The sequence below is a fragment of the Acanthamoeba castellanii genome (assembly GCF_000313135.1).
Source record: "Acanthamoeba castellanii str. Neff unplaced genomic scaffold scf7180000084729, whole genome shotgun sequence".
NCBI lineage: Eukaryota > Discosea > Longamoebia > Acanthamoebidae > Acanthamoeba > Acanthamoeba castellanii.
In genome coordinates this window covers 139,799-161,376 of record NW_004457390.1, presented here as the reverse complement: position 1 = coordinate 161,376, position 21,578 = coordinate 139,799, and the positions used below count along the sequence as shown (strand labels likewise).

Below are 21,578 nucleotides of genomic sequence, written 5' to 3'. Positions count from 1 at the left end.
TTGCGTTGTGTTCGGCGGACACCGCACACGCACGCGCGCATGAAAATGAAACCCTTTTTCTTTTTCTTCGACACACGCACCGCACACGCACACAATCACACGCGCGGCACGATGGTCATGAGGAAGTCTTGACGATGAGTGATGGCCGCGGTGCTGGCGAGGGCGACGGCAGCAGCTGAGGCGACCCGAAGGGCTGCTGGTGGTGCGACGGCGGACGTCGATGGAGCGCCGACGTGGAGGGCGTCACCTCCGGCGTGGCGGCAGCGGCGCTGGTGGCGGTGGCGGTTGGTGGCGCGTACAGTGACAGGCTCGACCCCGAGAGCGCCGACGCCAGCAGCGACGTGGCCGATGATGACGACGACGATGACGATGTGGGCGCGGCGGCCAGCGCCGGCAGCGAGCTCGTCAGATTGGCCGGCGACGAGGCGGCCAAAGGCTTGAGAGCAGTCGCCACCACCCGCTGGACGGTAGTCGGGAGCGGGGCCTGGCTCGTGGGCGACGGCGCCCGAGCGACTGCGGCCGTGGCGGCAGAGGCGGTGGCGGCGGTCGTGGCGGTGACTGCGGCGGCCAGCACCGTAGAGAGGGGCTTGACGCGGTAGCGGTGCTCGCGGCCCTTGTGGACCAGCGCGCATTGGGTGTAGTGCGGGATGACCCGCTGCTCGGTGTCGGTGAGGGCCGACTCCTCGCCCAGCTGCTGCAGCCGCTTGAGCCGCTGCGACGAGTTGGAGCACACGATGGCCCGCCCGAGCGGGATCTGAATCTCCTGCTCGTGGCCCTGCGCACTCGCACCCTGGCGTGACGTCAGCAACAGCACGCACCACACCGCACACACTGACCCACACGCGCGTACCATGGTATCACGGATGACGAGGCAGAGCTGGACGGGGTCGGGTCCGTAGGTGCGCTCGAACTTGACGGCCAGGTTGAAGAGGAAGCCACGCGCGGTGGTAGTCTTCCACGACAGGGGCTCCACCACCAGACGATCCTGCTTTCCTCTGCGCTCACCGCACACGACACGACACGGTCAGGCGCCGGTGACATCAAGTAAGGAGCGGGAAACGCGCGCGTACCGGCTGGTGATGAGGACTTCAAAGTTGCGGGCGTCCCAGTTGCGCGTGCTGTGGAGGGCCACCCACTGCGTGTAGCCCGTGACCGGCGTCATCGGGTAGCACTCCACGTAGAAGAGCTCCGCCAGCTGCTCCGATCCCGCCTGCTCCAGCTGGCCCTCGGCCGCGGCCGGCGTCGATCGCTGCAACTCGGCGGCCGCGTTGGCCCCGCTCGACCCCACGCTGCTGCTGATGGTGGTGGTCGGGCTGGACACCAGCGCGGGGCCGGTGAGTGTCGGGCTGAGCGGCGTGGCGGTGCTGTAGCGCGGCTTCTTGCTGAGTATGTCGGACCACCGCTCGATGTGGTCGAGCATGGCCCACTCCTTCCGCTTCTTGGCGTGCATGGCGCCGGCCACGTGCCGATCAAAGTCGCCCGGCGGCAGCAGCACGGCGCAGGCGAGGCAGGTGAGCCCGCCGCCCGCGCTGCGGTAGACGAGCTCGGCCGTCTGCTGGGGCGACTGACCGCGCGCATTAAACTTGGCCTTCTTCTCCACGTGGACTGTCGACAACATGTGTTGCTTCCATCCCTGTCAACAAGCACCGCTCAGTGTGAGTGTTCGTGCGTTGTGTCGTTGGTCGTGTCGTGTCGCGTACCATTTTGGAAAGGGACATCTTGCACGGAATGCAGCGAATGCTGCGCTTCTTGAGGACCGTGGGGTCGAAGTAACAGTACTCGGTCAACAAGAATAGCTTGGCCGGCGGCTGCTCAAAGCTCTCGCCTGTGTAGTAGTGCGTGCGTGAATAGCGAGCTCCTAGTCTAGGAAAAATAGGCGCGGATTTTCAGGTTTGTACCTTCTTCGGTACTGCAGTCGTCATTAGCGTTGGCGGCCCTGAGCTGGTAGAAGCCGTCGTCGCCGTCGCCGTCCGACTCCTCGTCTTCCTCCTTCACGCAGCATCCAGCGCCGTGGTTGTGTTGTTCGCTCTCGCTGCTGCTGTGTCGTCGGTCGACCGTGACCAGGCGCGGCCCGTCGGCGGCCAACGACGCCAGCGCGGGGTGCGAGGTCGTGCGCGGAATCGATGCGTGGTGCCGGCCCGACGACAATGTCGACACGGAAGAGGCCGATGACGAGGAGGCCGGTGATGACGTGGACAGGTGGTGGTGCCCAGTGCCGGTGCTGCCGTTTGATGTCGACGACGTCATGACGACGGGCGACGTCGCGTACGATCGCGGCCCCCCGCTGGCGCCCGTCGCGGCCGCGGGTGCGGGGAGGGACATGCCGGGCGAGAACCGGAACGGTATGCCCGACGACCCGCCGCTGCCGCTGACGCCGCCGCTGGCAAAGGGGAACGACGCGGGCGATGCGGGTCCCGCCGTGGCCGCCGTCGCTGCCGTGGCGTGCGCGTAGAGCTGTCTGAGCGTCTCCGAGTCTGAGACACGCAGGAATGCGAGTTAGATGCAGGAATGTGCTGAGAATGCCAGGAATGTGGCGACGGCACCTGAATCAAAGTAGAAGGTGAACTTGTCCTGGCTCACGCGCTTGTAGCCGCAGTAGAGGGTCCGGTCGACGACCAGGTGTCGCTCCTGGCAGAGGACCTCCATGAGGAAGGCGCGCTGCCAGAGGCCCGTGGCGCTGAGCACCTCGTAGACCGACGGCACCTCAGCGAACCAGTAGGCGCTGGCCTTCTCCACGGGCTGCACCACGGCGCCAAAGCCCAGGCGCAGCTCGCTCGCCCACCCGGGCGCCGCCTTGGTAGCGTCGCCGCCGGCCGTGGCGCACATCACCGTGAGGAGGTGCTTCGTGGTGTCCGTGAAGTCGCGCAGGTGAATGCTGCTCGGCGATATCTGCGCCGAGTGCACCGGCGACGGCGACGATGAAGAAGCCGATGACGATGACGATGACGGGTTCATTCGCGGCGACAGCGGGGCCGGCGAGGGCATGTGCGCTAGAGACGGCGCCGAGGTCGATCGTGGAATAGAGCTGATGCTGCCGGCACCGGCGCCGCCATCACTGCGGTGCAGGGGCGCGCCGTTGCTGGTCGCCGGCTTGCCGTGGCCGTGGCCGGAGTGACCGACAGCATGCCCGTTACCGTTGGAGGCATGGTGCACCGCGCGCTGGGCCTGGGCCTGCTTGGCCGCCGAGGGGCTGGCGGGCACCGAGGGCCGCAGGGCCACATGGCGGTGGTGGGCGTGGTGCTCGGCCGGTGCGGTGGCTTCGCGCTTGCGCTTCTTGTCCCTTGTCTCCGCTGGGGAAGTCACGGCGGCCTGGCTCGCTCTGCTGCTCCTGCTGGCCGAGACCGGCGACATGTCTACTAGGACCACCAGTGCCAGGTGAGCACGCACACGACACACACAAGACACACACACAACACATGACACACAACATACAACAGACCTTGTTGTGTGGTGGCGGTTGTGCGAAGAAGGTCGATCGCGGATGAGGCGGAGGCCAGGGAGGCCAGGGGCGACAGGCCGGGCGCATAGAGGACGGGGCTTGACGCGGCCGAGGAGGACGGGGACGAGACCGAAGCCGAAGCCGCAGCCGCAGTTGTGGCGTCCCCGAAGGGCGCAAGCATCGCTGCTCGTTCGGCCAGGTCGTTGAGGCTGTTCACACGTCGCATTGTCGTTCACACCCTTTCCTGTGGGTGAAGATGATGGTTGAGTGGAGTGCACAAACCCAACAACAGGTTGTTTTGTAGATGGCATGATTGAATCGAAAGGAAGGATCGTCGTTGGATGTGAGATCGATCAAGGTGACAGCACAACGAGTTGTGGTTAATGGCGTAATTAAATCTGAAGCATTTGAATGAGGACACGGAAGAGCGGAAGAGCGGAACAGCGAACAGCGGCGCATTGGTAGACGGAAACTGGGATGTGTACCGAACCAAAGGAGATGATCCACTCCAACGGCTTGAATTGGGCGAGTAATTAGAAATCGGACGCTGCAGATTTTTGGCTGCCAATCGCGATCCTCCAACGCCAAATCCGATTCGAAATCGATCGTCCTCTTCGAAGCCAAGAGAGATGAAGCCACCCTCGATCCCTTTCAACAAGCGACAAACAAGTCGGCGACGAACACAAGCCGTTGACCTAGGTGTCGACAATGTTGCTGCCCTTTTACCGCCGCAAGGAACGCGGCGGAAATGAGAAAATGACATTCCTCGCATTTTTCATGCCATTCAAATTCCACGCATTTTCTTCAACTTTTATTTTCGAGCGCCAAAACGCGAGTACTAGCGCATCGCGAGATTTGCATTTGAGAGAGATGGACGCATTCGGCGGTGCAGGCATGGAATGGCCTCAATTGGCGGACGGTGGGCAGGAGGACTTTGTCGAGTACCACCTCTTCTCGAATCAAGCGCTCCAAAAGCAAACTGCCGGTACCGATGCCCGATCTCTCCTTCATCCGCACAAAATTTGATGGCTGATTTCCAACTGTTGATCTAGATGAGCAAATTCAAGTGCTGCACAAGTTGAAGCGTGAGTACGATGAGCTCGTGCAACAGTGGACCAAGGACTACATCTGGCAGAAGGAGCCCTTCGAGCTCAAGCTCTATCGGCCAGGTGTTGACGCGGCAATGCAGAAGAAAGGAGGTGAAGCTCTTTCTCACTCCCCTGTCCACCACACTCCAGTGCATGTGCTCATCATCCCTTTGTTCCTTCTGATTGCAGCGCAAGAGCTGCCTCATCTGTGGGGCCGCACACGGTTCGGCGATAGCGTCGACGACGAATGGTTCATTGTGTGGCTCCTCTTCCAGCTGTCTCGACACGATTCAGACCTAGCTGCGAGGTACGGAGCACTTCCCTTGCGTTGATAATCACAGCTTCGCGGCGTACATGCTCACCTACAACGCAGTGTTACAGACAACGACGGTCAGTTCCTGCTTATCGAAGCTGCCCTGGTCATTCCGCGCTGGATCAAGCCTGAGACCACCAAAAACAGGGTAGGCGCACACCCATCATTCCTGCCTAGTGCCGGCAAACCTGTCTAATCGAAGGGTTCGTGCCCCTCAGATCTGGATTCACAAAGGCAGCGTACACATCATTCCCCTGCCCCGTACGCCGGCAGAACTCACACAGATCCCATCGTCGCTTGACGACCTTGCGGTCACCCTTGCCGTCATCTTCAACTCCAAGATCAGGGTACCTCTCGCGGCTAGTCTCGCAGGGTCTTGTAGGTGGCTCATGTCTCACTGTGTGATGTGAACACAGACTCTCGCAGACAAACCTGTCCAGGAGGCAATCGACGCCAAGGTGAGAGAGTACGCGACTCCTCTCGAAGCCAACACGCTACGGGTCGTCGATCTAACGCTTACTCCTCTGCTTTCCGCTGCAGATACCCGGCAAAGGCGCATGAGTTCCACTACGCCAGATGCTGCCTTCCCTGGCAGATAGCGCGCATCCTTCTCGAGCGACCTCAGATGTACGAGATGCACGATCATCATTCATGATACCCTTGGTGGCGGTGATTGCTGACCTGTCTTGCCTTCGTCCAACCCTAGGGTCGCTCCTGCGGTGGAAGCCTTCTTCCATCGCGATCTCGACGACATGTTCCTCTGTTCGAAGATGGAGAAGTTCCCTCCTGGACTGTTCATTCCTCCTAGCCCGGCTGCAGGCGCGGTCGCCTCACTCACTCTCGACAAACCGGTATCTCACCTTTGCCCTTTTGTGCCTGCCACTTTGCTTGTCTCCTCACCGTCGGTGCGCTGCTTACGATTCGCTTCGTGAAGGGAATGGTGATGACCATGGTGCGATTCACAAGATGTCTCTACGCTATGCTCGCCTCGCAACGTTTCGAGCCGCCCAAAGTCTTTGCCCCCTACATCCCCCCGGAGGAGCACCCGGACCATCACGCCCACGTGCTGGGCATGAAGCTCGTATGTGCACTCCTCAGCTGGTTTTTTCGCACACTGGGCGTAATCCTAATTCCTCTCTTCACCGCCCTTGTGCAGGCTTGTGGGTTCGAGATTCTCTACGACATCAAACGGAAGAGCAAAGCCGACGAAGCCGCCGCGACCGCGGTACATGATGTCAAGGTACCTAGAGCCCTAACATTCAACCCTTTGACTAAAATATAAAATCGGCTAATGGCTATCTTATATTCTGCCGGCACAGACATACGACTTTGAGGCGGACCGAGAATGGAAGGCCTTCCTTCATACGCTGGAGGGACTCGGTTACTTCCAGGTACTTACTCTTTTCATTGGGCTCCTATCCTATAGCACTCGAGCTCATGACTCCTGTCTGTCGATTCATTGCTCTTCGTCAGAGTGAGGTCAAGGGCTCGCGGGAGTACCAACGGAAGCTGGGTGTGGCCAAGCAGAAGTACCTGGAGGACCGACACCAACAACAGGCAACGGGGAAGCGCGACGAGAAGAGCTCCGCCCAAAAGGGCAGAAGCGAGGAGGACCTGAGCGCCGACGAAGCGATGCAACGAATGCTCCAGAAGGAGATTGACGAAATCCTCGCACGGTACCATTACATTAATGGCTGCATGTCGTGTGTGTGTTGTTGTTGTTGTCGTCGTTCGTAGGCTCATTGTCTCTACGTGGCGGTAGACCCTTGGACGGGAGCGAATTCCTCCGGTCTTTGCACGATTCTATTCGGCCTGATGACCGACTAGACTGGATGACCGTCACGCCTGAGGAGGTGCGTTGCCCCATCTTTTTCACAATCTTGCTCGAGCTGGCTAGTTCTTTGTTCTCATACATGCCCGTTTCCTTTCTCTCACTCGCGATCAGGTGGACGACATTCTCGCTCGTAAGCAACAGGAGTTCGATGCCTACGAGGCAAAGGAGATGAACAAGAAGGTGGAGAAGAAGACCGCGGCCAAAGCGTCGAAGAAGAAGAAGACCAGGGCAGCAGGTGGCGAAGAGGGCGATGACAATGTCGACATGAAGATGATGATGGAGCTCGTCGGCGGCATGAAGGACTTCATGGGCAAGGTGTCGAGCTTCGAAGGCGCCGAATTTCCGAGCAGCGCAGCCGGGGACGAAGCGATGTCGTTCGACGCCGATCGATTCATGCAGATCATGCAGCAGGCGCTGGGTGGGTCGGGCATGGACCACGGCGAAATGAGCCTGGACGACGAAGACGAGTCGGAAGAGGAGCCCGACGAGTTCTTTGGCATGGGCAGCGATGAGGTAAGTCGAACGACACGACACGCACACGACACGACACACAAGAGACTTATTCATGTCCCTCTGGCAGGATGAAGAGGAAGAAGAGGAAGAGACAGATCGCAACAGCGCCCAGGCCGACCAACAGAAGATGCGAAGACTCATGAGAGAGATGGATCTGGAGCTTCAGAAGACGAAGCTTGCCGACGACTTCGAGAAGGCGCCCAGACCCGAGGAAGTCCTCGGCACCGATACCGCAAGGTACCTTGTGCAACCCTTCCTCCTCCTCCTCTTCTTCCCTTGAACGAACGACTGACTCTAATCATATCGTCGGCCCAAATTGTAGCGCACCCGAGTGCTGGAGATGGGGGAGAAGAAGAGGAAGAGCTGCGGCCGGTGGACATCAACCTCAACCTCATGAAGAACATCCTCGACTCGATCGAAGCCCAATCGGGCATGGCCGGGCCGGGCACCAACATCCTCAAGGAACTGCGCGACCTCAGCCTGGGCGGCGGCAAGAAGTGACCTTCCTGTGGTCTGTGCGCCCAGCTTGCGTTGCAGGGCTCGTCAACACGCTCTTCTCATACAACCTACAATGCATCGGTTGGCATTCCTCTTCGTTCATTACCCCGCGTGTGCGGCGATGCGTGTGCGATGTGTGCGTGTGCGTTACCACACCATCTCCTTTTCCAGGGCCTTGATGACGAGGATCTGCCGCCGCGTGGGGTTGTAGAACGTGCTGACGGCTGCGTGGCTGTACCAGGAGAACGAAGCGTTGAAGAACCCCGGCGCCCACCCTCTCTTAGGCTGCACGTTTCAATCAAAACGAAATAAGTGTGTGTGTGTGAGCACGCCACACGCACACGCCACACGCACGACACACGCCACAGCACACGCACACAGAGACAAAATACATAAATAAATGTCGGAAGCAAACTGCTGGCGTACGGTGCGAAAGCAGTAGGAGGCCTGGATGTCGGACGAGGAGCCAAAGATCTCCTCGTTGTCGTCGAGACAGGGATAGGTCGTGTCGAATGAGTGCGTCTTCTGGCCGTAGGGGCCGGAAAGGAAGTAGGCGAACGGGGTGAAGTCGCCCACGACGTTGAGGCTGAGCGCCGGTTCCTTGAACTCCCGCCAACCATAGCGCCTCGGGGGTTTCCGCGCGTTTTCGTCATCATTGTCATCGTCATCGTCGTCGTCGACTTCATCTTCGGACTCACTCGGTGCCTTCTTACCCTTCTTCTTCGTCGTCGTCGCCTTGGTCTTCATTTTCTTTGTGTCCGGGCAAGCGGGCGGCGGGCTGAGCAGGTCCAGCTCCTCCGCCAGCTTCCGCTCCTTGCTGAGGTATTGAAGCAGAGAGCAGAAATGAACTCAAGGCCCATAAGCGCAGCACAACGGAGCGATTGTGCACTTGCGCGGGCGATGCGTACCCATGGAGGAAGGCATAGCAGAATCGGGCCAGAGTGATCGTGCAGCTTTTGCCAGCGTAGCCGATCTGGATCTCATCGCCCGGCTTGGGCGCGTACTTGTTGCTGGCCACCGGGTGTGAGTGACACCAGATCAAAAGTGCAATCGTTGGGAGAGAGGGAGAGAGAGAGGGCCGTACATGCTCAGAAGGGACAACAGCACCGCCAGTCGGTGAAGGCGGTAGTGAACGTCGCCACGAGGGTAGTGGGGCAGATCAACCACACAAAAATCCAGTCGGCTCGTGTAGTAATAGGGGGAGACCTCCATCTGTGATGGAAGAGGAGACGCGTAAGTTGGCGGTGCAGAGCGGGCGGGTCCAGACGTCGCAGTTGACGAACCTCCTCCGTGCTAGCGCACCAGTCAGTCACCTTGCTTTTGAGCGCGTCGGTGACGTGGGGCAGCCTCAGGCGCGGCATGAGACGACACGTGGCGATGTAGCGGTAGAGCCAGGTGCCGCCCACCGTCTCTGGGCCACCAGCGCTCCCTTTCGATTCAAGCGCACGGCGCACATGCTCGATGGACTCCTTCAGACTCGAGTCGTCCACCGGGCCACAGCCTCTCGACTCGTTCTTTGTCTTTTTCATCTTCTTCTTCTTCTGCTTCTGCTTCTTCGGTGCGACCTCGTTCTGAGGCTCGTCTGTCTCCTCGTCCGAGTACTCCCAGTCCGGGTGCTCATCGTCTTCGGCGTGCCCCGCGTGGTTGACATCATCTTCCTCCTCCTCGGCGTAGTAGGAGAAGCGCCGCGAGACTGGCTTGTCTCCCTTCCTCGCCAGCTCCTCGTCGGCCGCACCTTCGCGCAGAGGGTGAGAAGAGAAGAAGATCAGCCCAGCTGGCCTTCATGGAAAGAAGAAGGGGACGAATACCAAAGACGTGGGGACCGAACATGCGGAGGAAGCGGGGGCGCCACAGGGGGTCGGACGAGGCGAGGCTGCCCCAATGCCGGCTCACGGCCCTCTGCTGCAAAAGCTGCTCCGGACCGTCGATGAAGCTCAGCACGTGGAGGAGACAATCGTCGTTGAGCACCCCGAGCGGCGAGGTGCCGGTCTGCTCCTGAGTCTGGACCGCGGCTGCAGCGACCCTGCCCCGGTTCGTGCGCTTGGCAAGCCGACGCTTCTTCGGAGCTGCCGCCGCCACATTTTCTATTTGCACACCCTTCACCTCATCTTCCGTTTTCGACTGCTTCCGTTTGCCCATCTTCGTTCGCCAAGCTTGTAGTGCAGCAATAAAAAAGAAGACCCCACTTGCCTTCCTGGTAATGAATTCGGACTTGCAGATTAAAAGTAAAAATGAAAAGGAAAGAGAAAATAAAGGAAACCATTTCTGCGCGAGCAAAGAGCGAAGAAGACTCCCTCTGGGTTGACCTGGCGCTCGCCCTCCAATCCCCTCCACAATCCGGGGAGGTCCCATTTCGCGTCGGTATGGGTATGAAGCCCTCGAACAGCAAACCAACTGTGTCGTGCAGTCGAGTGTTCTTTGAAAATAGAAGAAAAATAATAACGCGAAAAAAGATGTCGACCGTAAAAGATCTGCATTGATTGCGCAATTGCACAAATGTCAGCTGCATCGGCTCAGCCTGGCCTTCCCTACTACCCGATGCCGAGGGGCGGCGGCGTGGGGGCGGGTGGCGGTCCAATTCCGTCTGGACCGGCTGGATACCCCCAGCCTGGCGTTCCTGTGGCTACAGGCACCCCTGCCGTGGAGGAGCCGCAGTTCCTGTCTCTCTCCTCCATCGTTACGCGACTGGTCTTGAAGGTGGGCGAGTACTCGTTGGTTAATGTGCCCTCGCGCACCCTCTACGAGCGGCAGATCGCCGCTGCCGCCTCGGCAGCCCGAATGGGAGGTCCCGGCCGCACGTTGGATGAACAGGTGCAGGCCAAGGACGAAAATGTTGTGAACACGCTCCTCAATTACTACAAGGAAGAGGGTGCCGTGCGGATCATCGGTGCCACATCTCTCGCCTTCACCAATGATCTGTTCTACGGCGTCATCGCCTCAATCTCCTACGGTACATCGCCACGTTTGAACATGACATTGCATTTGCACCACAACTGATTTTCGAGGATTGGCTCTTGTATCTCCTTCTTTGTTCTTTTACCACACACAGTCTTCTGCCGTATGGTGCCCGTGTTGCTGGGCATGACCTCGGGCGAGGACGTCGACTGGCAGAGCAGCTCCTTCATGTCTCTCATCACCTCGCACAGCATCGCCAGCGCCGTCACCTACCCTCTGTTCCTCGCTTCCTACCAGGTCCTTGCCCTGCCTCGTTAATGCAAGACTAAGAGTGGGACTGTTCTGAGAATCGTGTCATGGCTTCTCTCTTGCTCTAGGTTCGGCACCACGCCTGGACGGGATTCTCTGGCCTCCTGCCCTCTGGTAACGTTACGATACCTTCTGCTCGCGTGCGCGTCTGTACTGGTGATATGTGGTAGTCTTACGTTGTTTATGCGTTGATGTCTCTGCGACGCTGTGTGAACACCAGGCGAGAACTTCTACGGCAAGCTGAGGGACAACGTGGTGGCCCACTTGGCCGAGATGGTCACCCTCCACACCATCCGCCCGGCTATTGTCGGTACGAGGGCTGCCCGCCTTGACCAGGCCTTCAATGCTTTGTTGGGACGCTGTTTCTCCAAGCTGCGTGTCTCACCACCCCGTCTCGTTATCTTTTGTTGTTGTTGGCCTCCTCAGACACCTTGTATGTATTGTTTGGCGAGTGGCTCCTGGCGAAGGCCGACGGCGAGACGTTGGCCGATCAGGCCGCGTATCACGTGGGAATCCGTGGCGTGCACTTCATGGGTTCGCTCTTCGTTGGCCTCATCCACCTGCCCGTAGTCGACCATCGTGACCAAGGTAATGATGATCCACTACAACCTCTTTCACCATCTCCGCCTTCACCTTCATCTTCATCACCTTCGCTGACCTGCCTATCCGTACACGTGTGCACCTATAGCTGAGAGCACACCCCGACGCCTACGATAGCTTGTGGGATTGCATCAAAAAGACTTGGAAGACGCAGGGTCTGAAGGGCTTCTACGGCAGCGCCTTCTGGTATCTTCTTGCCAACAACCAGCTCATCATGCCATGATGCGACCACCATCACTCGTGCACATCCACATCCTACAACGCCAGTTGGTTCAAACTCGTTCAATAATGACCAAACATGTCTTTGTTGTACACCTCACATCCTCCGTCTCTGTCCCGGCCTTGTACGCCATGCGTCTTGCTCGAGGTCCTCGAGGATGTTGTGGAAGGTGCGCTGGGGCGTAGGTCTCGTGGCGTTGCGTTGCAGCACCAGCTTTAGCACCGGGACAGTCCGCTTCAATAGAAGAATTTGAGGCATGCACACTCTAAAGCTGGCGACGATTCTTAGCATTCCTTTGGTGAGCTCGGATCCAGCCGAATCAACCGTACGGAAACTGCCTTGGTGGCGCGGGTCAGAATCATCAATCAAAACAGAACTGAGATGAAGAGGTTGAGCTGTGCATCGAAGCAATTTGTGGTGCCCTCGCGGGCCTCCCTTCACCTGCAGGGCCGCCGCGGCCTTGCCACTGGTGGCAGCCAATACGCCAAGCACGCCCGCTTCCTGCAATCGCTGGGCATCGAGGAGGGGGTCAACGATGGCGTGTGCATCGATGGCAAGTGGAGCAAGGGCAGCGGCGAGGTCGTCGACTCCGTCAACCCGGCCTACAACGAGACCATCACTCGCGTCGCCACCGCGGGGCTGAAGGACTACGAGCGCGCCATCGAGGCTACCAAGAGCGTTGAGAAGATGTGGGCCGAGGTACGTTGATTTACTGCGTAAAATTATCGGATGATTTTCATAGTTTACATGCTAAAGCCATTATATTGATTTTTGTGGTAATATTAAAATCAAAAATAAAATGAACAGGTGCCTGCCCCCAAGCGAGGAGAGATCGTCCGACAGATCGGTGACGAGCTGAGGAAGCACCTCGAGGACTTGGGCGCGCTGGTCTCGCTCGAGGTGGGCAAGATCACCCAGGAGGGCATCGGCGAGGTGCAGGAGTTCGTCGACGTCTGCGACTACGCCGTCGGTCTCTCCCGCTCCTTCTCCGGTCAGATCTTCCCGTCGGAGCGTGCGTCTACCTCCCATCTTTTTCCCCCTCCCCTTCACAGCATTGTGTGCTGCTGTTCGACTCACGCCCTGCGTGTCGTGGTGATGATGGTGCACCATCATTTTATATATAGGCCCGAACCACTACATGCTTGAGCAGTGGAACCCCATCGGCACCACGGGCATCATCACCGCCTTCAACTTCCCTGTTGCCGTCATGGGTACCAATTAGTCACCCGGCCCTGTTGCACCAATCGGAGCTAACTGGTGTGGTGTGTGTGTGTTGTGTCGCGTAGGCTGGAATGCGGCGCTTGCTCTCGTTTGCGGTAACCCGCTGATCTGGAAGGGCGCACCCTCGACCAACCTGTGCACGCTGGCCACCCAGCGCATCATCCAGCGCGTACTGGAGCGCAACGGCATGCCCGGCTCCATCTGCGTGGCCCTGACCGGCGGCGCCGAGATCGGTGAGGCCATCTCCAAGGACCCGCGCGTGCCGCTCGTCTCCTTCACTGGCAGCACCCAGGTGGGCAAGATCGTGGCGACCCAGGTCGCGTCTCGCATGGGCCGCAGCCTGCTCGAGCTGGGCGGCAACAACGCCATCACCGGTATCTCATCCCACCGTCCCGGCGCACGCCCCAGCGTAGCGTTACTTACCAAGAGCTTTCCTTTGGGCGGCGGTCTCCAGTGCTTGATGATGCCGACCTCACTCTGGCTGTCCGCAGCATCCTGTTCGCCGCCGTGGGTACCGCTGGCCAGCGCTGCACGACCGCTCGCCGATTGGTACGTCTGTGCAAAGCGTCACGCCACGTAAGACACGCAGGCAGAGGCTCATGACGTGTTCCCTCGTGTGTGTCGTGTCGTGGGTTGCATTTTGCAGTTCCTGCACGAGAAGATCCACGACGAGTTCCTGGGCAGCCTCAAGGCCGCCTACGAGCAGTTGGGCCAGAAGATGGGCGACCCGCTCGAGAAGAACACTCTCCTCGGGTCCCCTCCACCGCCCCTCCTCCGTCGACCTCTACAAGAACGCCGTCGCCAAGGCGCAGGAGCAGGGCGGCAAGATCATCACCGGCGGTAAGGTGAAGACCGACAGGCCCGGCAACTTCGTGGAGCCCACCATCGTGTCGATCAAGCACGACGCCCCCATCGCCCTCCACGAGACCTTCGCGCCCATCCTCTATGTCTCTAAAGTTCCCGTACGGCCGCACGCACACGCACATGCACATGTCATACCCCTTACACCTTACTGCAACCTTCACTCATTATGCCCTCCTTATTTAGGACCTTGACACGGCCATTCGTTACAACAACGAGGTGGCGCAGGGGCTCAGCAGCTCGCTGTTCACCACCAACCAGCAGAACGTCTTCAAGTGGATCGGGTAAAAGATTCTCTCTTCAAGCTTCCGTCTCGAGCGCAATGAACTCATTCGTATCGTGTGTGTGTGTGTCTTGGTGCAGACCCAGCGGATCGGATTGCGGTATCGTGAACGTGAACATCCCGACCAACGGCGCCGAGATCGGAGGCGCCTTCGGTGGCAACAAGGAGACCGGCGGCGGTCGCGAGTCCGGCTCCGACTCCTGGAAGCAGTACATGCGCAGGTCCACCTGGTACGGTCACCTTCTGCCCTCCCCTAAGAGCTCTTATGTGGAGTTCATCACCACTCACCACAACCACAACAGCACGATCAACTACGGCAAGGAGCTTCCTCTGGCGCAGGGCATCAAGTTTGACTAGACCCTCTACACAGAACAGAAATAAACAGACCACACACACCCGCCGCGAGGGGCGTGTTGTGTTTCTTTAGTTGTTGACTTGGTCAAGCTTACGAAAGCTTTCGTAGGTGATTCGTGGTCGAAGAAAGTCAATCAGCCGAAGGCGCGCCACATCCGCTACCGCGACCGCTGATAGGGGCCGCAATGGCTCGTGTGGGCTGCTACTAAAACACCCAAGGGTGACCCGCCTCGATCAACTCCTACCACCCACCCAAACCATGGCGCTCCGAGAGCTGGGCACTAAGATCAAGCAGGCGGTGGACATGGTGGCGCGCGCCACGTTGGTGGACCAGGACACCGTCGACGACATGCTCAAGCAGATCTGCAACGGACTCATCGCCGCCGATGTCCAGGTCAAGCTAGTGGTCCAGATGAGGCAGCGCATGCGCGAGCGGATACAGCGCGAGTTCGCCATTCCCGGCTCCTCCAAGCAGAAGATCATTCGTCGGGTGCGTGTTGCATTCCTCACATTCCTCACTCTTGGTCCCTCTTGCTCACCACTTCGCTGTCCCTCGAAAGGTGGTGCTGGACGAGCTGGTGGCCCTGGTCGACCCCCAGCCCGGCCAGGCCAACCCCAAGTTCTCGCCCGCTAGGGGCCGCACCAACGTGGTCATGTTCGTGGGCCTGCAGGGCGCGGGCAAGACCACCACGGTGGCCAAGCTCGCGCTCCAGTACAAGCGCCGCGGCTGGAAGGTGGCCATGGTATGCGCCGACACATTCCGGGCGGGCGCGGACCACCAGCTGCTGCAGCTGGCCCGGGCCATCCAGGTGCCGGCCTACGCCGACGGCACCCAGTTCGACCCGGTGGTGGTCGCGCGTGAGGGCATCGACTGTTTCAAGCGCGAGGGCCGCGAGATCATACTGGTCGACACCAGCGGGCGACACAAGCAAGAGGCCCAGCTCTTCGAAGAGATGGAGCAGTTGGCCGCCGCCGTGGTGAGTCCTCAGCTGAGTTCTTCTTCGTCTTCTTCGTCAACGAATCGGCATCTCACCCGGCGTGTCTGGTGTGTGTCGTGTGTTGTGTGCGGCTTCAGAATCCGGACACAGTGATGTACGTGCTGGATGGCACGATAGGCCAAGCGGCCTACGACCAAGTGCTGGCGTTCAAGCAGCGCATTCGCATCGGTTCCATCATCGTGACCAAGCTCGACGGCCACGCCCGAGGAGGCGGCGCCCTCTCTGCGTACGCAGTCCACACATTCATCACCCCCCCCCCGGGGGTGGCTCACGAGGTTTCGTTTTCGTTTTCTTTTTCTTTCTTCTGGGCATTGGCAGCGTGGCGGCGGCGAATTGTCCCATCACCCACATCGGCACCGGCGAACACGTTGATGACTTGGAATCGTTCGACCCCAGGGGCTTCATCCAAAAGATGCTCGGTACTAGTTTTCTTCTTCTTCTCCCTCTTCAGTCGCAGGAAAGGCGACTGATGTGTTGGTGCCTACGAGACAGGCATGGGTAATATTCCTGCGCTGATGGAGACGATGAAGAACGCGGTGGGGGCTGACACGTCCGCTGAGGGCAAGCGTGACAGCGCCCTGATGGCCAACCGACTTCTCCAGGGCGGCTTCACGCTTCGCGATCTCTACGAGCAAATGACCACCATTCTCAAGGTAACACATGTTCTGTGTGAAGTGTTATACAGTCGTGTAGTGGCCTAACGCTCTTGTCACGTTGTGTGGCCAGATGGGTCCACTGAACAAGGTGATCGAGATGATACCCGGCATGGACAAGCTGTTCCAGCCCAACGAAGAAGAAGGCGACCCCGCCAGAAAGGTGAAGAAGTTTATGATCATCATGGACTCCATGACCGACGACGGTACCCGATCGCACCCAGACATTCCATCAACATTCCATGTTTGGACCGTCAGCAACACGGCGACTCAACTCTAATGTTTGTTCTATTCTTCAGAGCTAGACGACCCCGAGGTGTGGAAGAAGGAGAAGGACGTGCAATCGCGCGTGCATCGCATCGCTCGGGGCGCCGGTTGCGCAGTGACCGACGTGAACGCGCTCCTGGCCAACTATCGCGCAATCACTCGCATCGCGCCTCCACGAAGAGGCGGAGGTCTTCGCCAGGTTACCACCCTCCCAGAGCAGATGACACCACCGCACGACACTCACCTTAGCCAAATGACACACACGACACGACCACGACACGACACGACACGCACGCACACAGGGAGGGCGGACACAGGGACAGGGCTTGGGTCCGATGGCGAACTTGATTCCTCCGGCAATGCTGCAGCAGATGGGCGGCTTGAGCGGCCTTCAGAACATGATGCGCTCCATGGGCTCGCCCCAAAGCAATTGGCCCAAGGGCGGGTGAACTGTGATTGTCAGCTCTTGTATTAATCTCGTTTTGAATAAAAAGACGAGTGTAGATGGAGCTGTGTGGTTTCCCAAGCGTGCACTCTGTGCTTGCTTTTCTTCTTCTCGCCACAGCACCACCCTTTCACTTTTCTCTTCTGTCTCGTTTTTCACTCTTTGTGCCGTCGCTCGTCGTCTTCGTTCTTTGTTTCTTGCCTTTCGCTTTCGTTTTCGCTCTTCTTGCAGCCGCCGCCGGGGTTGTCCGAGGTGCGGGTCCGAGCCTGCACCAGGAACGGCACCACGCACTCCTGCCCTGCAGCCTTGGCCACCTCTAGCGGCGTGCCGTGGGCGCCCACCACCTCTGGGTCCGCTCCAGACGCCAGCAACAACTGTTGCACGCACCACCGCACACGCACACGCACCACCGCACACGCGCGCAACTGGTTGTCAGCCAACTTGACCAGGTTTGACCACCAATCAGTATACGCCTTCGGGGGGGGGAGCGCAAACCCTGGCGATCGCTTCCTTGCCGCCGCGCGCCGCGTAGTGGAGGCTCGTCTCCCGCGTGCTGGTGGCGCACAGGTTGGGGTCGGCCCCGTGTTCCAATAGACACTGCACCGCGGTGACATTGCCTCGCGAACACGCCTATGCACATGCACCGCACACGACACACGACACGACACGACACGACACGCGCGCGCAGAGGGTTGAGTCATGCGTGGATTGGTGAAGGGAACGACGTGGCGTACGAGGTGTAGGGCCGTTTCGCCGGACTGGACGGATCGGGCGTTGACGGGCGCGCCGAGGTCCACCATGTCCGCCACCAGGTTCATCAGCTCCTCTCGGCTGTGTCGCTGGATCGTCTCATCTACACATACACCAATGGTGTCAGTGTGCGACGTGCGACGTGCGTCGTGTATGTGTCGTGTGTGTGTGTCGCGCGTACCGTCGTGCTGGGGGTCGAATAGTTTGTGAAGCACGGACACGCCGCTGACGGTCAACAGCGAGGCATCGGCGTTGGCCTTCAACAACAGGCGGCAATTGAGCAGCTGGCCCGCCCTTCAACACATCGCGACCAATTCATCGTAAGTGCGCGTGTGTGGTGGTGGTGACACAGCGTGTGTCGTGTGTATGTGTCGTGTGTCGTGTGTGTCGTGTGTCGTGTGTGTCGTGTGTGTGTGTGTGTGTCGTGAGTACCAGGCTGCCGAGTGGAGGGGAGTCCAGTCGCGATCGTTGCGAAAGTTGACCAGCGACTGGACCGCCGGGTTGGGGTTCGAGCGGTGGAGTTCACTCTCCGCCTTCTGCACATACTGCAGAAGCATCGGCACCAGTCCCACCGGGTTGCGCTCGCTCGCCACATGCTACAGCATCGCACCACCGCACACGCACACACAACGCACCACCGCACACGCATACAACGCACGACACGCGACATGCGTTAGAATGGGAGTCGTGGGGTGGGTGACGTGATTAGGCGCGTGTACGAGAGGAGTCTCGCCCTGCGCGTTGAGGCCGGCGAGTGCGGCGCGCAGCTTCTCGAAGCCCTTCTGCTTGGCGGCCTTGAGCACGGCCTCGGCGCGCTCCACATCCAGGCTCTGGCAGGCCTCGTGCAGCTCCGCCGCCAGCCGTGCCACTTCGTCCGGTGTGCGCTCCTTCTGCTGCTGCTGGTGGGTATCGCCGTCAACACCGGCGGCGGCGGCTGTGGCCTCGGACGGCTCATCCAACAGCTTGGCCCACGCCGCAGTCTTCGGTGGATCTGGTATCGCCGCACGCGCATCAGTTTTGTGTCGTGTGTCGTGTGTCGTGTGTCGTGTGTCGTGTGTCCTGTGTCCTGTGTCGTGTGTCCTGTGTCTGTGTCCTGTGTCGTAGTGTGCGGTACCGCGGGGGCTGAAGGGCCAAAAGGGCTTGCTGCGCTTTTCCTCGTCGGCCTTGCTGCGCCTGCGCCCGGAGGACAGCGGCGAGGGAGGCGCCACCGAATGCAGTCGCGGCGACGACTGCGATCGGCCCCGCGTCATCATCTTCATCGCCAGCCGCCCATCGTCACCACCATCACCTTCATTGTCGTCACCCTCATCGTCATCATCATCGCTGTCGCTCTCCCGCTTGCTTTCGCTCCCGCTGCCGCCGCTGCTCCCGCTCTTCCGGCTGAGATCGTTCTTCCTGCGCTTGACCCGCTTGCTGCCGGCGTCGCGGCTGTGGTGCCAGCTGTTGCTGCCCGTCGTGAGACTGTCGACGCGCTGACGCGACGCCGCCGACGCCGACGACAACGACGATGACGACGACGACTTGTCGAGGAAGCGCGAGCTGAGGCTGCGGAAGGTGAGGCCCTTCCTGCTGGGCTCTCCGCCCGCCGGCCGCTCCTTGACGCTCCGCGAACGCGGACGCGCTGTCCAGACCACGAGTCAGCCAAGGCGTGTGCGTGTGTGCGTGTGTGCGTGTGCGTGTGTGCGTGTGTCGTGTGTCGTGTGTCGTGTGCGATTACCAGTGGCAGAGCGCTGATCGATCTGGTACGGCGTGTTGACGAGGATGAGAGGCGCGACGCTGGGCTTGTCGTTGGCCGCATCGGAGTCGCGTGGTCGCGCAGACTCCTCGCTGGTGGGGGACCCCAGCAGCGACGAGCTCGATCGGGTCAGCACCGACGACGCGCCCGAGGCGCCCATCGATGCACGCCGGTGGACCAGGTCGGGACTCGAGTTGCTGCTGCTGCCGCCGCCGGTGATCGGCAGAATGCCGCTCATGACCCGATTGGCGGCTTTCTTCTTCTGACCGCCGCCGCCGCCGCCGCTCAGCAGCAGACTCTCGCGAAGGTGCTTCATCTGGAGGATCATCTGCTGCAGCGCGTCCTCGTGCTCGCGCTTGAGCGCGTCGACGGCCTCGGCGTGCTGGCGCCGTATGTCGGCCTGCTCACCGACCAGACGCTCGACAAGGCCCTCCAACCGCCGCACGCGCTCCTCCATCGTGCCTCGACTCTTATCGTGGTCGTCTTCGTTCTTTTCCGTGTTGTCGTCTTCATTCTTTTCTTCTCGCTGGCATTGACCACCACGTCCGAAGCGACGCTCGTGGCCGCCTTCTCCTCCTCTTCATTCTTCTGTTGCTCGACGCGCTCGAGCTTTTCGCGGAGCTGCTCGTGTTCGCGCAGCAGGGCCTGCTGCCGGAGCCGCTCGATGGTCATCTCTTCGTTCTCGAGGCTGATCCCGCGGCGTATGCCGCCGATCTGAACCGTTCGCGCGCTCTCGGCCATCCAACCACCGCCGACGCCATCGACGCCAATGTCGGCACGACGGCCGCGCGTGCCGAGCTGGTGGTCCAGCTTCTCCATGCGGTTCATCTTGCGCTCGCTCTTGGCGCGTCGCACAAGCGAGCCGCGCTTGCTGCCCTCCACCTTCTCCTTCTTGGAGGCCGCCTTTTTCTCCTTCTTCTCTTTCTTCTCTTTCTTTCCTTCTCCTTCTTCTCCTTCTTGTTCGAATGCTTCTTCATCGTTGACACGCTGCTCATGCCGGCCGATACCGACGCGGTCGGCGACAGCGCGGCCGCCCGCTTCGGGTCCTTGCGCACCAGCGACACGCCGTCCGACGTGCATCGCATCATCCCGGGCGTCGAAGTCGTCTCCGCACCTCTTTCTCTTTCGTTCTTTTTGTCCGCTCTTCGCTTTTCGCCGTCGCTTTCGCGTTCGCTTTCGGTCTTTGCTACGGCCGCAGCCGTGGTCGGTACGCGGCCGTTGCTGATCACCAGTTGGCCCGGCGCTTTCCTGCGGCTCGAACCCTCGCCGTCATCCGTCGACGTCGTGTCTTCGCTTCCCTTGCTGTGACCCTTCTTTTTCTTCGTTTTCTTCTCGCCCGACCTCCACCCGGCCTTCTTCCTGGGCGACACTTCATCTTCTTCCTTTGTTTCCATCTGTTCCATCTTCAGAGATGTTGTAGATGTGGGCGAGAGAGGAGGCGACGTCGACGACTCGAAATCAACGAAGAGGCCGCCCTTGACCTGGTCGCCGTCCACCCGGCGACGGAAGGGGGAGGGCATCTTGGAGAAGGGGGTCGAGGTACCGGACGATGGTAGGGAGTCGTCGGAGCTCATCAGGGCCAGTCGCGAGGCTGAAGTGGTCGTGCCGGCAACGATGACGGCCGGAAAGGCTTCGGCCGAGGCCAAAGGGGTCACCGGAGCGAATTGGCCGGAGGAAGAATCGAGAAGTGATGATGAAGTGGTCTCGGTCGTCATCTTCATCTTCGTCCGTCCATTTTTATTTTTCTTCTTGTCCTCATCGAGAAGAGGAAAGCTCCTCCCCGACTGATGGTGCATTGATGGGTGTGGTGTGGAGAGATCAACAAAGGTCTCCCGTCAACTAAAGCACATCCAATACTCAATTATGTGTTTTCTTTGTGAAACAATATTAATTACAAAAGAAATGGAACCGGAAAACAAGAAGAAAAATAAAAATGTTACCGTTTTTCTCAGGCCGTGATAGGGAAAAGCGAGCGGAAACTGGAACAAGACAAGACGGCACTTCGGACCGGCCGCACTTTGGGATCTCTTGATCGATGTCTTGCTGGCCGCCATCCATCATCAAGGCCTGAGGAAGAGAAGAAGAGAACTTGAGGATGCAGGGGTCGGGACGAGTGCTGGAGGTCAAGGCTCGTGCACCTGGCGGCCGTGCAGTGATTCTAGAATCGAGAATGGGGCCGGTGCCGCCACCCGACGAAGATGAAGAAGATGAGACGACAGAATCGGCCGCCTCGTTGGCCGCTTCGAGCAGCAGCGAGGATGAACGAGATCGAGGAGCAGGCGTGCACGGTAGTACCCGCGCA

At 59.7% G+C, this 21,578-nt stretch overlaps 7 protein-coding genes across 7 annotated transcripts; 4 read left to right on the top strand and 3 right to left on the bottom strand.

Moving 5' to 3' along the window:
* Positions 1 to 115: 115 nt before the first annotated feature.
* ACA1_164090 (uncharacterized protein) lies at positions 116 to 3,665 on the bottom strand (the record flags this gene model as incomplete). Its single annotated transcript, XM_004337525.1, has 7 exons — positions 116 to 775; positions 851 to 995; positions 1,071 to 1,633; positions 1,701 to 1,825; positions 1,899 to 2,474; positions 2,544 to 3,353; positions 3,440 to 3,665. 7 exons carry the CDS (start codon positions 3,663 to 3,665, stop codon positions 116 to 118), a joined length of 3,105 nt encoding a protein of 1,034 aa, XP_004337573.1.
* A 644-nt stretch (positions 3,666 to 4,309) lies between these two features.
* Positions 4,310 to 7,688, top strand: ACA1_164080 (SGT1 protein; the record flags this gene model as incomplete). The annotated part of the gene is made up of 16 exons (XM_004337524.1): positions 4,310 to 4,424; positions 4,492 to 4,608; positions 4,717 to 4,834; positions 4,901 to 4,988; positions 5,059 to 5,187; positions 5,257 to 5,306; positions 5,381 to 5,467; positions 5,547 to 5,691; positions 5,775 to 5,921; positions 5,997 to 6,065; positions 6,160 to 6,231; positions 6,314 to 6,516; positions 6,603 to 6,693; positions 6,786 to 7,187; positions 7,255 to 7,424; positions 7,520 to 7,688. The coding sequence occupies 16 exons, from the start codon at positions 4,310 to 4,312 to the stop codon at positions 7,686 to 7,688; spliced, it is 2,172 nt and encodes a 723-aa protein (XP_004337572.1).
* Positions 7,689 to 7,832: 144 nt separating this feature from the next.
* ACA1_164070 (F-box domain containing protein) lies at positions 7,833 to 9,824 on the bottom strand (the record flags this gene model as incomplete). The annotated part of the gene is made up of 6 exons (XM_004337523.1): positions 7,833 to 7,970; positions 8,112 to 8,502; positions 8,594 to 8,695; positions 8,770 to 8,897; positions 8,969 to 9,420; positions 9,494 to 9,824. The coding sequence occupies 6 exons, from the start codon at positions 9,822 to 9,824 to the stop codon at positions 7,833 to 7,835; spliced, it is 1,542 nt and encodes a 513-aa protein (XP_004337571.1).
* Positions 9,825 to 10,223: 399 nt separating this feature from the next.
* Positions 10,224 to 11,712, top strand: ACA1_164060 (uncharacterized protein; the record flags this gene model as incomplete). The annotated part of the gene is made up of 6 exons (XM_004337522.1): positions 10,224 to 10,635; positions 10,735 to 10,877; positions 10,958 to 11,003; positions 11,110 to 11,199; positions 11,316 to 11,455; positions 11,578 to 11,712. 6 exons carry the CDS (start codon positions 10,224 to 10,226, stop codon positions 11,710 to 11,712), a joined length of 966 nt encoding a protein of 321 aa, XP_004337570.1.
* A 378-nt stretch (positions 11,713 to 12,090) lies between these two features.
* Positions 12,091 to 14,431, top strand: ACA1_164050 (Antiquitin, putative; the record flags this gene model as incomplete). The annotated part of the gene is made up of 9 exons (XM_004337521.1): positions 12,091 to 12,408; positions 12,517 to 12,721; positions 12,834 to 12,920; positions 12,996 to 13,304; positions 13,385 to 13,479; positions 13,577 to 13,602; positions 13,637 to 13,892; positions 13,978 to 14,075; positions 14,155 to 14,431. 9 exons carry the CDS (start codon positions 12,091 to 12,093, stop codon positions 14,429 to 14,431), a joined length of 1,671 nt encoding a protein of 556 aa, XP_004337569.1.
* A 256-nt stretch (positions 14,432 to 14,687) lies between these two features.
* On the top strand, positions 14,688 to 16,795 carry ACA1_164040 (signal peptide binding domain containing protein; the record flags this gene model as incomplete). Its single annotated transcript, XM_004337520.1, has 8 exons — positions 14,688 to 14,918; positions 14,989 to 15,405; positions 15,504 to 15,652; positions 15,745 to 15,845; positions 15,919 to 16,079; positions 16,153 to 16,285; positions 16,379 to 16,545; positions 16,664 to 16,795. 8 exons carry the CDS (start codon positions 14,688 to 14,690, stop codon positions 16,793 to 16,795), a joined length of 1,491 nt encoding a protein of 496 aa, XP_004337568.1.
* Positions 16,796 to 16,946: 151 nt separating this feature from the next.
* On the bottom strand, positions 16,947 to 20,997 carry ACA1_164030 (Ankyrin repeatcontaining protein; the record flags this gene model as incomplete). Its single annotated transcript, XM_004337519.1, is given in 10 exon segments — positions 16,947 to 17,165; positions 17,287 to 17,421; positions 17,526 to 17,644; positions 17,723 to 17,835; positions 17,974 to 18,137; positions 18,261 to 18,532; positions 18,656 to 19,162; positions 19,259 to 19,802; positions 19,817 to 20,263; positions 20,284 to 20,997. The coding sequence occupies 10 exon segments, from the start codon at positions 20,995 to 20,997 to the stop codon at positions 16,947 to 16,949; spliced, it is 3,234 nt and encodes a 1,077-aa protein (XP_004337567.1).
* Positions 20,998 to 21,578: the final 581 nt, after the last annotated feature.